We start from the raw sequence: 14,101 nt of genomic DNA, 5'->3' as shown, positions 1-14,101 counted from the left end.
GTAATGAGCTCTGTCGCTGCCAACGCCGTTTGCTTTTGTAAATGAAAGAATTCTAGAATTTAAATTGACCAATATGGATGTCGCAGAAAAGCGTGACCGTTATTGGGCTATATTTGTAATTTATGTATTTCTGAGAGCATTCTAGTAGGTAGGGGTAGGCTAAAAGATAGGTGGTATTGCCGTAAAAGAGAGGTGTAGCCAAGGCAACCCGTTAGGTTTATGCGCTAAGACGTTGAACACACGGACGTTCGGACACACAGACAGACACCGAACTGGCCTGCAGTGGGTAGATGAGCGTGCGAGACGATATGTGTGTACGGTGAGGCCTGCTCTGGTGGTGGTGCGGTTTGTGCGTGTTGCTGCTGATGCCGTGTGCTCGGGTGGTGATGAAGCCAAAGGACGACGAGGTGATGATGACCACAACCGACCTAGTGACGGTAATGTTCGATTTCAGTCTGGAGAAGGTTCAGGGACCAGCGTGACGCACACGGTTGAAGTGACCAAGGGCGAGTCGAGTGGCGAAGGCGACGGCATCGCGCAGGTTCGGCTGGCAAGAAGGAAAGCACGCAAGGCGACGAAACGCGAGAAGGCCAAACAAGCCCGAGAGCGTCGGCGTCGTATTGAACGAGACGTTGACGAGGCGTTGATGAGGAACGACGAGCTGCGCGTCGACGAGAGCGAGAAGAGGCCATGGAGCAGTTCGAAGAACGACGAGTCGTGCGAAGTGACGAGGAGCGCGTACAGGTTGGCGGTGAGCCGGCACGGGTGAGCCTGGTGCAACACCGAGACGCGGAACGGAAGAACGTGGACAGTGTGGTGTACGTCGGTGCCGATGACGAACTTCCTACATCTCTGATGAGCATCGACGGTGTGCAACGCAGTGTTAAGCTCGATAGTGGAGCAAGATATATTGTGGCTGGTACTGACTGGGTGCAGTTTGGAGATGGCGTAGAGACGACGGCGCCAGTGGACTACGTGGAGGGCATTGGTGGCGTCCTGCTCGACGTAGTCGGAGTGTGGCACTTCAACATGTACAACGTGTTTGACGGGGCGATCAGTGTTGATGCCTGCATCGTTCAAGGCTGTACCGACGAATTTCTATTGGGAGTGGACTTCCATAACAACGAGATACGCTACAGTGACGGTGGACGGAGACTGGTCATACCGTTCATGACTCTTGACAAGGCCGGAGGTGCCAAGATCACTGCGGTACGCATGGCCAGGAGGACACGGTTGGACGGCACTTCTGTGACTCCGGTTGAAGTGGCGATAACCGCAGACGATGGCGCTGTTCGTGCCCACGCAGTACGTCGGGCCTGTGATGTTGGAGGCGACCGTGACGAGAGTGAAGAATGGCAAGCGATTAACTCGAGTGATGAACAAACACGATTACCGGCGAAGAGAGAACTAGGAACGTGGATCCCGATAGACGAGAACATATCTGTATTGGGAGTCAGTCAATGGAGAGTTACAACGTGAACGACTTAATGTTTGGCTGCGTGAGTTGGGTAATGTCGACGAGCCCTTGGCCAACGAGGAAGACGTGCACATCGGTGAGACTGACGCTGAAAGTCGGCGACTCGAACTGCAACTACTGAGAGCATACCGGAAGACGACGGAGAACACGGACGACTGTCCATTAGCCACTATGGTTAATATAGAGCACTACATCGACACGGGCGACGAAGCACCCATCATGATGAAGCGACGGCGAATTGCACAGACGGAGGATGTCACAGTGGAGTATAATGTACAGAAGATGTTATCGACAGGCGTCATAGAAGAAGGTGAGGGCGCTTGGTTCTCGTCAGGAAGAGGATGGCGAAGTGCGTTTCTGTATCGATTATAGAGCGCTCAACAAGGTGACGAACAAGGACGTGTACCTGTTGCCACCAATTGACGAGACTCTGGAGGCATTGGGCAGCGCGTTGCTGTTTACGACACTCGACTTGAAGGCCGGGTACTGGCAGATACACGTTGCAGCCAAGGACAAGGTCAAGACGGCGTTCATGACAAAACAAGGCCTGTATCAGTTCGTACGGATGCCGTTTGGGCTGACCAACGCTCCGTTGACCTTCCAACGTATGATGAATAGCGTGTTGAGAGGGCTTACGTGGCTCGCTTGTCTTGTTTACCTAGATGATATCGTGGTCTTTACTCGTGGTGGTATCGAGCGTCATGTGCTCTAGTTGGCGTGCGTGTTGGAGCGTCTGGAGGCTGCGGGCCTCACACAAGCTCAAGAAGTGTGTGTTTGCAACAACGATGATCGAGTGCTTGGAACACGAGCTCAGCTCCGATGGCGTGCGGCCATTGGAACGATTGGTGACGGCGGTGAAAGATTTTCCACGGCCGGTTGACGCAGCGGAGGTCAAGCGGTTTGTACACTTGGCTGGCTATTATAGACGTTTCATTGACGGGTTTGGCTTCCTCATGGCGCCGATGACGAAGCTGTTACGCAAGAACGCACCCTGGGAATAGACGGCGGCACAGCAGTCAGCCTTTGAACACGTGAAGGCGGTCTTGACGACTAAGCCCTTACTCATTTACCCGAACTTTGCACTGCCGTTCAGATTGGTAAGATACGCGAGTAAGATGGGGCTCGGCGCCTGCTTGATGCAAGACCACGGCGATGGATGGCAGCCAATGGCTTACGCAAGCAAAAGTGAATAGTGTGACTGAAGCGAATTATGGAATTACTGAGCAGGAATGCTTGGCAGTCGTGTGGTCCATTAAGTTGTCTAGACCCTACTTATACGGTCGTAAGTTCACGATCGTGACTGATCCACGCAGCGTTGAAGTGGTTGATGTCCAGCCCGAACTTGACTGGAAAGTTGCACCGGTGGGCGTTAACACTTCAGGATTCGAGTTTGACGTGGAGTACCGACCGAGCAGTACTAATGTGGTTGCAGATGCTCTGTCAAGAGCACCGGTGAAAATGGCGTAAGCGGTTGGTAGGTGACGGCGTGGCAAGCAGCGTGCTGCGGTCGACAAGACAGATTCTGCTATAAACGACGTCGTCGGTGTGATGAACGAGATGGGCATGACGAGTAAGGCAAGTGGTGCGGACATGGTGGACGGTGCGAGTACTACGGACGCGGAAAGCGTGACCGACGTGATGAACGGCACGAAAGTTGCACAGGATGGCAGCACGTCGGGCGCCGCGAGCGTGTCGAGCGCGGCAGCACAGGATGCGAGTGACCCTCTAGGCACTGAGGATGGTAGCGTGGTGGGTGTAACTCTAGACGAGCGGCCAAGCGGAGAACCAGACGACGGGCAGGCCTTAACGAGGCACGAACCTCACGGTGAGCCAGCGGTGACAGAGACGACTGGTGAGGACTCGGCGGGCGCGCAGTTGGCAACGACGGAGATTGTGACTAGAACAGGGACAGCAACCTCGGTCCCGAAGCCCAGGAAGAGATGATCAAGGCTGGAGGAGGCGAGTGATAACCCCGATAAGACGGAGGCGACTGGAGCTACGGGTCCGCTGGCTCGAGCCGCACGACGACGTCTTGAAGCGCCACGGGCGACGGAGACAACGCTTCGAGCGGCGAGCAGTAGAGCAACGATCGAGAACAACGATGGAGCGAACGGCGAGCCGGATGTGCCGGTATCGACCCAGAAAGCTAGTGGTGCTGGGCTTGGTGACGATGGTGACAGTGTCGACAAAACCGAAGAGCGTGACGAGCGACCTGAGCAACGACACGTACGGTTCGACGTGCCAAGTGAGCGCCACACGGACACCACGACGGCGAGTGACTCTTCGTCAAGACGGCAGGGACGGACGAAGTGGCCGACGCTGGCAAAAGAGCGAGCGTCGGCACCGGTGGCAATGAGCGCGATGGGTAAAGGCACGGAACAACGTGCTCGAGTGGAACTAGGGGCCACGACGGCAGCGTCGTCAACGCAGGAGACGACGTTGGAACGCGTGACTGGCAACACCCAACGAGGACGAGTACCGCCTAAGGGACGTGAGCATGGGATACACGTGCATGATAATGACGAGCGACGAGTAGGACCAATACGTGGCGATGATGGAGTTGACATGCAGATGCAAAAGACTGTGCTAAGTGGCGTACGACGTGGCGTGGAGCGTGTGCGTCACGACGGGCAAGAGCCAACAACACTGCAACTCATTGATGATATGATCGTTGATGCGCAGCAGCGCAGTAGGTTGGGGCAACGCGCGAAGGAGACGGGTGGTTACCGAGGGATGAAGACGGAGGTACGACACAAGTTGGTGCTATTGAACACGGCTAGAGGACGGAGAGTGCTGTTGCCGCCCGAGCCCTGGCCCATAGTGTTTAAAGAGTGCCACGATTTGGTGTGGGCTGGCCACTTGAGGGTACCACACACATACGAACGGATCGCACAGCTCTGTTGGTGGCCGGGTCTGCAGCGTGAGGTGAAACGTTGGGTCCGTGGGTGGCAAGATTGTGGCAGTAGGAAGGCGAAGCCAAGGGAGGTCATCCCACCTCTAGGCAGCATTCGTGGTGTCGAAGTTGGCGTCAGATGGGCACTCGATGTGGCGGGTCCCTTGCCTGTTGCTGGTGGTGGCCAGCGTTACGTCATCGCGGCAGTGGAATATGTGACTCGTTATGCGGTGGCGAAGGCAGTGGAGCGACACACGGCCGAGAGCGTGGCTGACTTCTTGATGAATGACATCGTGCTGAAGTTCGGTGTGTTCCGCGAGTTGTTGACCGACGGAGCGCCGGAGCTGACAGGACAGGTAATCGAGAGGCTGGTGGTGCTGCTTCAAACACAGCAGATCAACCCGGTGCCGTACAGGCACCACATGACCGGATTGGTCGAGCGGCTCAATAGAACATGAAAGGACTGTGTATCTACCTACATGCAGACTGATGCACAGGATGACTGGGCGACGTGGATCTCGTTTGCGGTGTATGCGTACAACTCGGGTCGTCACTCGACGGTGGCTCTCTCTCCGAATGAGTTAATGATGGGTCGGAAACTGCGTAGCCCGAACGAGCAACTGAGAGACGTGACAGAAAGGTGAGTTCCCTGAGTACCATACGAAGTTGCTGGTGGCGATGCGAAGGTGGTATGAGAGTGCCGAGCGTGCTCGAGAACGTGACCAACGACGCCAAGCGCGCTACTACGACCGGAGCGTGAAGAAAATGCGTGAGTTCAAGGTGGGAGATCGTGTCCGGATGTACAAACCTTCCCGAGGTCCCAATGCGACGAGTTCGTGCACCCATGGGTTGGCCCGATGAAGATTATCGAGCCAGCAGGCTTCGAGAACTTTCTAATTGAACGGGAAGACCGAGATGGCGATTTTTAGCTCACGTTTCATTCCTGATTACATACGACTACCCTGTGGACTTGCTAAAACGAGCTGCAGCCGACATCAACTCACAACTCAAGTTTGAAGGCGAAGTCGGGTTTGAGACCGATGGCGCGACGGCAGGAGCGGTTGTTGATGCAACGTCGGCACCTGTGCAATCAGCCACAACGGTTAGTACAGGAAAAAGAAAACAAAATCGAGCAGTGGGCAGTGAGACAGCGTGGAGACAAACGAGTGAACCATTGGTGGAAGAGCGGAGACGACGCCGACGAAACAAAGCCGGGAACTACGTACTTGAGTACGAATTGCAGCCTGCACGACAAGATCGGCGCGCAATTGGAGATGACGAGCGTCGATCTTGTCGTGAAGGCTGCAATTGGTACTCAAGTATGTAGTGCCTGGCTTTATTTCGTCGCCTGGGTCTCCGCTGCAGAGTACGATGAGTTGTTTGCAGCCGTCAGGGTCGCGGAAGCCTCTGTGTTGGATGAAGGTGTGTAACGGATCGGGTGGTCGTGTGGACCAAAGTGTAGCCGGTCCAGATGATGATAGGATGCATGAGTGGCACTGGCCGTGTCAGTTGGAAACAGGCCACGCGCACGGCGACAATGGGGCGTGTGAGGGCGACGTGCGGCACGTGAGATGCCCAAATGAAGACCGTGGCATTGAAGTGCAGTACGTGCGGCCTGCACATCACGGGGAATCCAGTGTGTGAAATGTGGCGAGCGGTGAGAGCCGCTCAGTGTGAATTGTGCTCTGGAGGGCACAGACTGTGGCTTGGACGACCAGGCAGTGGGTGACGCGAGAGTCACGAGACACAACGCCGTGTGGCAAGTGCTGACGGGGAATTCGGTGCGAGCTAGAGACGGTGACAAGTTGGTGGTGTGTGCTGACGGGGAATCCAGTGCACATCGCTTGGAGTTGTTGTGAGTGAGTTCACGGGTGAAGCGCACGCGACGGAGGAGCCGACGTGTGTGTGCATTGTTGATAACGTAGGTGGCATTAGCAGTTGGCTAAGGCGACTTATTGGTAAATAAAGTAGGAGCGGACACAGGTGGTGTACGTTCCGGCGCAGGATCAAGTAGATCCTGTCGGCCAGCATCGTGTATTGTTGCTTTATCAATTGCTACATTCTAGTGACAGCGGACGACGCAGCGCAGCACTGTGGAGCGACGACCCGCCCCACGGCCGGGCGAGATAATTGGCCCGTTACATAGTCGTATCAGCATTGTTTAACAATTATAGATCACAGTTTCGGTTGAGCACCTAGTCGTCAAAGCAGCACGTAGTGGTATGAGCGTCAATGGTTTAGGTACTACAACTACCTGATAGTGCTTTAGATGATAGTCTCCGACATGTTAGTGTTGATCTGCATTCGTCGGTTACAGTAATTGCAATCACGATGAAGACCGGAGGACGGTTCTATCACCGCCTTCATGCCGTCTTTTGCAGCTGATGTATGACAGTCAATTACGCATGTCGACAAGGACACTTGCTACGAGCCCTTCCATCCTGTTGATGTGGCGGCATGCATAGATTTAGCGTTTCGGGCTATGTTGGTAACACACGACGTTAAGCGTCAAATACTGACCGACCGCGCCGGAGACAATCAGGGCGCAAAAAAAAATTCATTTTTTTCACCTTTACAAAACAAAAAAGTGATGTCCGCAGACTGAACTTGAAGAATTCCTTCGATACATCTTTGTCAACCTGCAGATTCGACTTGAAGAGCGCGTCCGCTGTTGGACTTGCCTGTATTTCACCATGAACCATGCCATTGAAAAATTTTAGAGATTCTGTCGTGGACGCATAGTAATTACGGTATTTGTGGGCATACGGGCCTTGCTACTTCGATATCACCACACATCGAATTCCACCGAGTAGGAGGACAGTTGAAGCAGATGATCAACCATAAGTGGCCATGTCCTTAGGATATTAAGATCTACAGCTAATACGCCATAGTTTACCTTGTACCCTTTCGATTTGTTCAGCTAATATCCATACATTTCTGTTGACAGTATCCTTTTCAAGGTCTCCAAAACTGCCCATTTTAGTTCAGAAGGGCAAGGTTTTCAGTATGACCCCACAGCCAATGCCTGCCAGTGCAGTACGTGAGTATGAGTATGCAGTTCATGCGCATCGATTACAGTGGTAGTAGCAATGCTTACAGCGTGAGGACATAATATGTAATAGAAGCCAACCGGAATTATTGTAAGTTTAGGGTGGCTTGGGTAATTTTGGATTCCTGATTATACAATTCTTCTTAATTACAGCAGGAGAGGGTTAGACTGACTCGCCTCCTCAAGCTTTGGACTCTGAATAGAGCTCTAGATTTAAGATATAAGATCCATTGTGCTCAGGACCACTCTGAAAACCGTGTGCTGCGTTTCTGGCGGATACTAGTCATTTGCTACAATAGTGCCAACTGAATTATCTCTAACACGATCGTGAGGCAGATTTCGGCAGAACTCAAGCAAGAATGGAATTTTACTGCTCTCGTAGTGAATTTGCAGGAGTCTAATGCTTTGAAATCGGCAATTAAATGGCTCGGCGGGTCCTTGGAGAGCTATGACAGGCCAATTGATGCCAAGAATGATCAAGACGAGAGTGCTGGCGAAAAAAAAACATTGTTAGAACAACAACGCTTTAAGTAGGTTAAATATGATGACATGCTAGTTAGCAAGAAGCCTAGAAACTTCTGGTTTGCCCGTAAAAAAAAAGCCATGCAACCTCCATTGTCAGTTTGCTGTTCAAGAAAACTAAACGATATTAATTGCTCTAGATATTTTCCCTAAGTTTGTGTACACGACGCGCTCGTCTCTTGGTCTGACGAGCGCCGTAAGGGGGCAATGACGGTGTCATCCTCCTATTGCATCATTTGACCATTTTGCAGCACCTTTTCCAGTTCTTCCGAACACTCTTGTGATGAATTTCGTCCATGTTCTCTAAAATGCCGGCAACACGTAACATTTTTGTTCTTCCAGCTTCTCAAGGATCGATACGAGGTTCTTTAACTTAGTCGCTCTTCATCGGCGGCTGTCAAATTGTCATCTTCTGGATCTACGACTCGAAGGAATCTCTTCCTGGAGTAGCTACTGGCCATAGCATCGGCCACGAAATCAGGAGTGGTCTTCAAGATGGGCTGAGACTCGTCGATATTCGAAAACTTGCGACGATACTGCTACGAGCGAGTACCGCGACAGCAAATGTAACGTAGAAAGAGCTGCGCATGATTGTAGCGAGGTGTTCTACTGAAAGGAGGGGTCATGTGGCCTTGAAAGCAAAATATATTGTGATAGCCGACCGCACGTACGTCAGTACAGGTAGGCCCAAGCGATAGCATAATAGAACCGACTAGTCCACGAGCAAAGACTAAGCTGCTGTTACACACAGAGACACATAACCTCGCAGGCCCTCAGGAGGGAACGGCCCGGGGCTTGTTCGGCCGGTAAGAGAGGGCGGCCGGAGCTTTGTTCTCTCTGCCTGACAGTAGCATTGGAGGCTCTTCTTCGCACTCCACAGGGGTCGGACGCAGTCTCGTCCTCAACACTTCGGCACAGCACACGGTCTTCTCCTTCATGTCTCTTGGCTTTGCCGGGGTGGGCGAACTCGTTGATCTTCTCAGCCAGCGTGGTCACCAGCAGGCATAATCCTGTCGATCAAGCTTGACGGTCGCTACGGTCACTTAACCGCAGCCGGACTTGACTTGTGCGATCGGGAGGAAAATCTGCTCTATTTGTTGCGCACAATGGCGCTTATCTTCTTATCTACTCTTTCCTGTGTCATATACAAATACCTAGTGTGGACTTGTCCGTTGTGGATGAGATCTTGTAACCAACGAGGTTTCGGCGACTGTTGGGCGAGGTCTCGAGGAGTTACCATCCGGATACTATCCGGATACGACCAGTCGTGTCCAACGGCCACCCAGTGGTGTGTGCCACACTGCCTCGTATTAATGACTGTCACCTCACTGCAGGATCTGATGAGCCAATCAGCGCTTGTGCACACATTTCACAAATCTTATCCGTGTCAGTCTCCCTCGTTTTCTGCTAATTTAGAAATGAATTGAAACCTTAATTATACCAGAAAGGATACGAAGTACCCTGTAGGGCACCACAGACATTTTATGGTTCCAGAATGTGGACTGAGTTGCAGGTAACATTAGGATACCTTAAAGGAAGATTCTGCTTGGACGACCTTCGCTCAACTTATCGCGTGTACCGCGGAATGGTAGGTGCCCTAACACATCTGCGTCAACGAGAACTGCCAAGTACTACTCAAGGGAACAATATAAATATCTGTTGCTCAAATGCTTATTGACTGTTGTGTACAAATCAGTGCTGATCTCTTGTTATGAGCCATGGACATTCTGTTGTGAGCTTATTGCGACATAAAGTCAGTGCTTATCTTCGGTGCACAGACATTCAGCACTACGACTCTGAAACCAGCATGAACGATTGAATAACTACGCGTCTTGAACAGCAAAATGAAAGTCAAGAGTTGCATTAACTAATATTTCTGACGTGCTAGATACTCATGCATCGTTTTCTCAGACAACGGCACTCATATCACGTGATCTGCGAATGGCGTGCACAAGCTCCTCCACCTTGTACACAGTTCTGCCTCCGTCAACGAAAGATGCCGTCCATAGGTATACGCCATCGTGTGGGGACAGTCGACATGCTGCAACCTGTCCAATGCGGCGATCTGGGACTGTCACCCCACTGTCCACTACTTCAAACCCCTCAACAACTGGCCATTTCAAGCCCCCCCCCCCTCCAGGTTGTTTCGTGAAAATAGTGATAAGTCGATCAACATCATAAGAATCGTCGCGCTGGAGACGACTGACTATCGAGCGTGAATGTCCGGGCAGCCCGCGCATGGGAATTGTTTATAACGCCCTATCAATGTTCAGCTTGTCTAAGAGATGCAGAGAGGCGATAATATGTTAGCAAATCCACCCCGAATGCTTGTATCTCTTGCAAGTACAGCTTAAAGCGCTACGAATAGATAAAATCTGCAATGCACACCGTTAGAGTGCCACCATATACTTAGAAAAAAGCATAGTTCTTATCTCAGGGAGGTAGCATCTTGACTGCAGAGGAAGGTTCTCAATTTGGGCTAGCTGACGCTGGTGTAGCGTCACTTGATGAAGTGACAAGATATAACTTGCATATCGCCTATAAGATCTTCATCCCCAAGCCATCCACGCAAAGATCGCTGAAATCTAATACAAAAAGACAATAACGATAATGCTAGCGTCACAAATGACTTGGAGATCTTACCTTTCAATTCTGCAAGCCATAACAGGCGACCTAGCCAGGTTCTTTATGTGCACCATTGATCTGGAGTTATTGAAACAAAAGGTGCGCAGGTCTTTGGTTTGCCCTGGTAGTAACGATTCGGTGATTTTGCGGGTCTAATAAAAAAAAATCCTTCGCCTTCATCACAGCACTTAGTGGCAAAGGACCTGTTCGTACATCAAAAGTTTACTTATGACAGCATAAAAATACAAAACACAACATACCTTCAGCACAAAGACCTTGGCTACCGGATGATAAATTAGTCGCGTCGTACAGTAATACTCGAGGCAGCCCTTCATTGAGCACTGATATCGTTGGTGCGTTTTTGTCGTCTGTCACGATCACCTTAATCACTCGATGATGGCTCTCAATGGGTTGCTGCGTCGGTTAAAAAAATAAAACAGGAACGCTGGAGCTACTGACACTCCAGCGCTCCCAGCGAGAAGTCAAGTACGCAGGTTCTAGCCAGTCGGCTAGAGGGGCTTTGTTTTTGTCGCGTCAAGCTTTTATGACTCGCTTGGACACGCAGCGTAATTGCTTTAGCGACCGCGCTGCATGTAACAAGCGGAGATGTGGCTGCACTCGCTCCTTTACGAAGATTTTTTCGATCGCCAGCTTCGATTGCTTATGTGACTGTCTTAATATATGCTCCCAGCACGTGAGTATCTCTACTTGGGGCCACTCCCGACAACAGAGCTGATGCAATTGCGTCAGAGTGCACTGCGGATGGATTCATTTATGTTGTAATAGCCTTTTGCATATTTAATTAATGCAATGAACATCTTCTCATAAGCAAAAGCACTTTCGGCGCGCTCGAACACATATAACCAAGGACGAAACAGTTGCACGAACCCAGAATCAGTTGACTCAACTGAAATTCCTCCACAGTCAACAAATGTCAATCCACCAAAATGGATTCGATATGTACCATCAGTCGACATGACCAAGTCGAGCCTTGATCTTGCACAGCTTGGCGGACATTCTGAAAAAGATCACGTGTCGTGACTACCATACCCATACTGGCAACTTGCTGATTTCCTAAAGCAACCACCTGCTCGAAGTCGTCAAACACAATCATTGCATTCATGTCGGCAACGTTATTTTCGTCAACGCCAAAACAATTTAGTGCGGTCCAATTCCTCAGAGTTGTAAACTTGTTTATCTCCCACCCACCAGTGGCCTTCTTGTTTAAGTATGCCTTACGGTTTTCCATTTTTCGAACTTCGGGAACATCTACCCACATGTCCGGTTCGTGGATATATGTAAAAGTATCATGTTTCTCACCCGTCCTGCCGACATTCCAAGCTTCAGCAGCGCGTCAATTTTGGGTTTCAATACTGGTGAAATACCACGTTGGGGGTAATTGCACGTTTGGCCGCAGTGACGCCCGCGTTGTAGCAGCTGATAGCGAAATAACGTTTCGTCGGCCCTGTGCGTGTTAAGTTTTAGTCTATCTCCACACCGAATGTGAGATCTGCACTGACACACTTTCCCAAGTACAAACCGAGAAATATATCTTGCCCGATACGTATAGACAAAACGATTGAAGCCGTGAAGAGCAAGCTCGGCTTCGCCGAGTGTGTCGTAAAAGCCGATGCTGCTGTATATTTCCTTAGGAATCACCGATAAACCTCTTTAAAGTTCAGCTACAGCCCCAACACTGGCAACATCACCATCAGAACCAACGTCAAGAGAGCTTTTAGAGCCTCCACCATCCAGATCGGGAGATGCGGTGACGACAACCACTTTGGCAGATAACTCTGTCGCGCATTCACTGATGCCACCAATGCCCTGCTCCGTGCGCTCGACGCCATCACTAGTTGACCCTTCGCTCTCGTTGTCGTCAGGAGCGTAGTCTAGCACGATCGTAGTGTCGCTCTCGTCCCGGGACAGGTCCACTAACTCCTCCATGGCATGAAAGCTTGTAAGTGAGATGACACCAACCTCACAGACGGAACGCAGCGAGAGCGGAAAACGTTCCTAATTTAAATATAAATAGCAAACCAGAACGATTCAGTTTTCGAATGCTGAAAATAGAGTGGTAATAATTCAACGCTGGTTTTCTGTTGGGAAAAGGGCTGTTCTTTAAGCGACAAATTTTACCGGTGTAGCAACACGTTTTCAGCATATTCTGTGAGCAACAGGCGTTCATTATTTCGACAACTGATATTAATTAATAGCCCTACTCGAGTACAAGGAACGATGTCTTCGACATCAAGAAAAAAAGATCACGAAGGATTCAATGCGTACGCGTGGCAAACCACGACTATAAAGGAAGTCGCACTCGCTCTGAAAATGATTAAGTTCTCCTTCAAGGGAACACCAGTCGGCTTCTTCGAGATCTCCCAGTTAAACTACAGTATACTAAGCCAACGTTGTTTGAGAACAACCCAAGATAGCACCAGAAAACACGACTATTAGGCGTAGCCTACAGAATCTACAGATTATCCTTGAACACCGTTCAGGTTAACGTTGTGATGTCCAGTGCAACGTGCAGGGGAACCCAGTGAAGTATATACGGATACTGGTTGCATTTGTGTAGCTTGGTGAATCTTGAGTGAACCATCCAGTGGGCAGACGAATAACTGGCGGACATGATACAGTAAGCCCAGAGCGGATAATTAGCCTTAAAGCATGCCAAAAAGCCACAAACGCGAGATTTATCTTCGCAGTATGAGCACAGCGACCGGCTTCGCTGCAGTGATCCGGAAAATAATAAGCCGAACAATTATATTTCATATAGAATATTCGATTATTTATTATTTTGTCAACAATTTTCTTTGTGTTTTTTCACCATATTTTCTAATGGTAAACAAAATGAAAATCTTCAATTAGCTCATACAAAAGAAAGACTGGGCTTGGGACCAGATCTGATCAAACGATTTTAGTCCGGGAACGTTTTATTGTGCTTTGCATCCAGTTTGTTCCTCAAATTAGCGCACTAATTAGAGTCCGTAGTTACAGGTGAGCCATGGAAGCTTTCGCTCATATTGTGTTTTCTGCACGGTTCTGCACAAAATAAAATTTAAGAAAGTGCTAACCGATGATAATTCATATTCGATAAACTAAGTTTTACGTGAAATGCTTGACCGCACTGCAAAGTGCCCGTGAGACGATGTCAATTTATAGATAATTTTTTTTTTCGCACTGGATAAGTCGAACGAATTACACTCGAATGTGCCAAAACGTTTTGCAAATCACAATACGTTAAGTTATTTAATAACATTAAAACTAATGCCGTGCTAGCACGGTGAAGCTCTGGATTTTACATATAAGTACATGACTTGTACCAGAAATTTTAGATCTATAAAAATATTTAAGTTGTCCATGTATTAAATAAAAATACCATTATTTTACTAATACTTAATTTTTAGTCTTAAAGGTTTTACGTGTAATTCCAAATGCATCTTGATATTAAAAAAAATAATAATTTGGTCAAAACCTAGTAAGATTACAACTTGTTGGGTTAGTGGGGATCTTCATCTGCTGCAAACGCAAG

General features: G+C 49.7%; 2 protein-coding genes across 2 annotated transcripts; both read right to left on the bottom strand.

Moving 5' to 3' along the window:
• Positions 1 to 10,479: 10,479 nt before the first annotated feature.
• On the bottom strand, positions 10,480 to 10,901 carry PPTG_23855 (hypothetical protein; the record flags this gene model as incomplete). The annotated part of the gene is made up of 3 exons (XM_008913597.1): positions 10,480 to 10,519; positions 10,585 to 10,718; positions 10,827 to 10,901. 3 exons carry the CDS (start codon positions 10,899 to 10,901, stop codon positions 10,480 to 10,482), a joined length of 249 nt encoding a protein of 82 aa, XP_008911845.1.
• A 1,274-nt stretch (positions 10,902 to 12,175) lies between these two features.
• Positions 12,176 to 12,513, bottom strand: PPTG_15842 (hypothetical protein; the record flags this gene model as incomplete). Its single annotated transcript, XM_008913596.1, has 1 exon — positions 12,176 to 12,513. The coding sequence occupies one exon, from the start codon at positions 12,511 to 12,513 to the stop codon at positions 12,238 to 12,240; it is 276 nt and encodes a 91-aa protein (XP_008911844.1). The 3' UTR covers positions 12,176 to 12,237.
• Between the last annotated feature and the right edge of the window lie 1,588 nt (positions 12,514 to 14,101).

Source organism: Phytophthora parasitica (genome assembly GCF_000247585.1).
Source record: "Phytophthora parasitica INRA-310 unplaced genomic scaffold supercont2.54, whole genome shotgun sequence".
In the NCBI taxonomy this organism is placed as follows: domain Eukaryota; phylum Oomycota; class Peronosporomycetes; order Peronosporales; family Peronosporaceae; genus Phytophthora; species Phytophthora nicotianae.
This window is presented reverse-complemented; position numbering and strand designations above follow the sequence as displayed.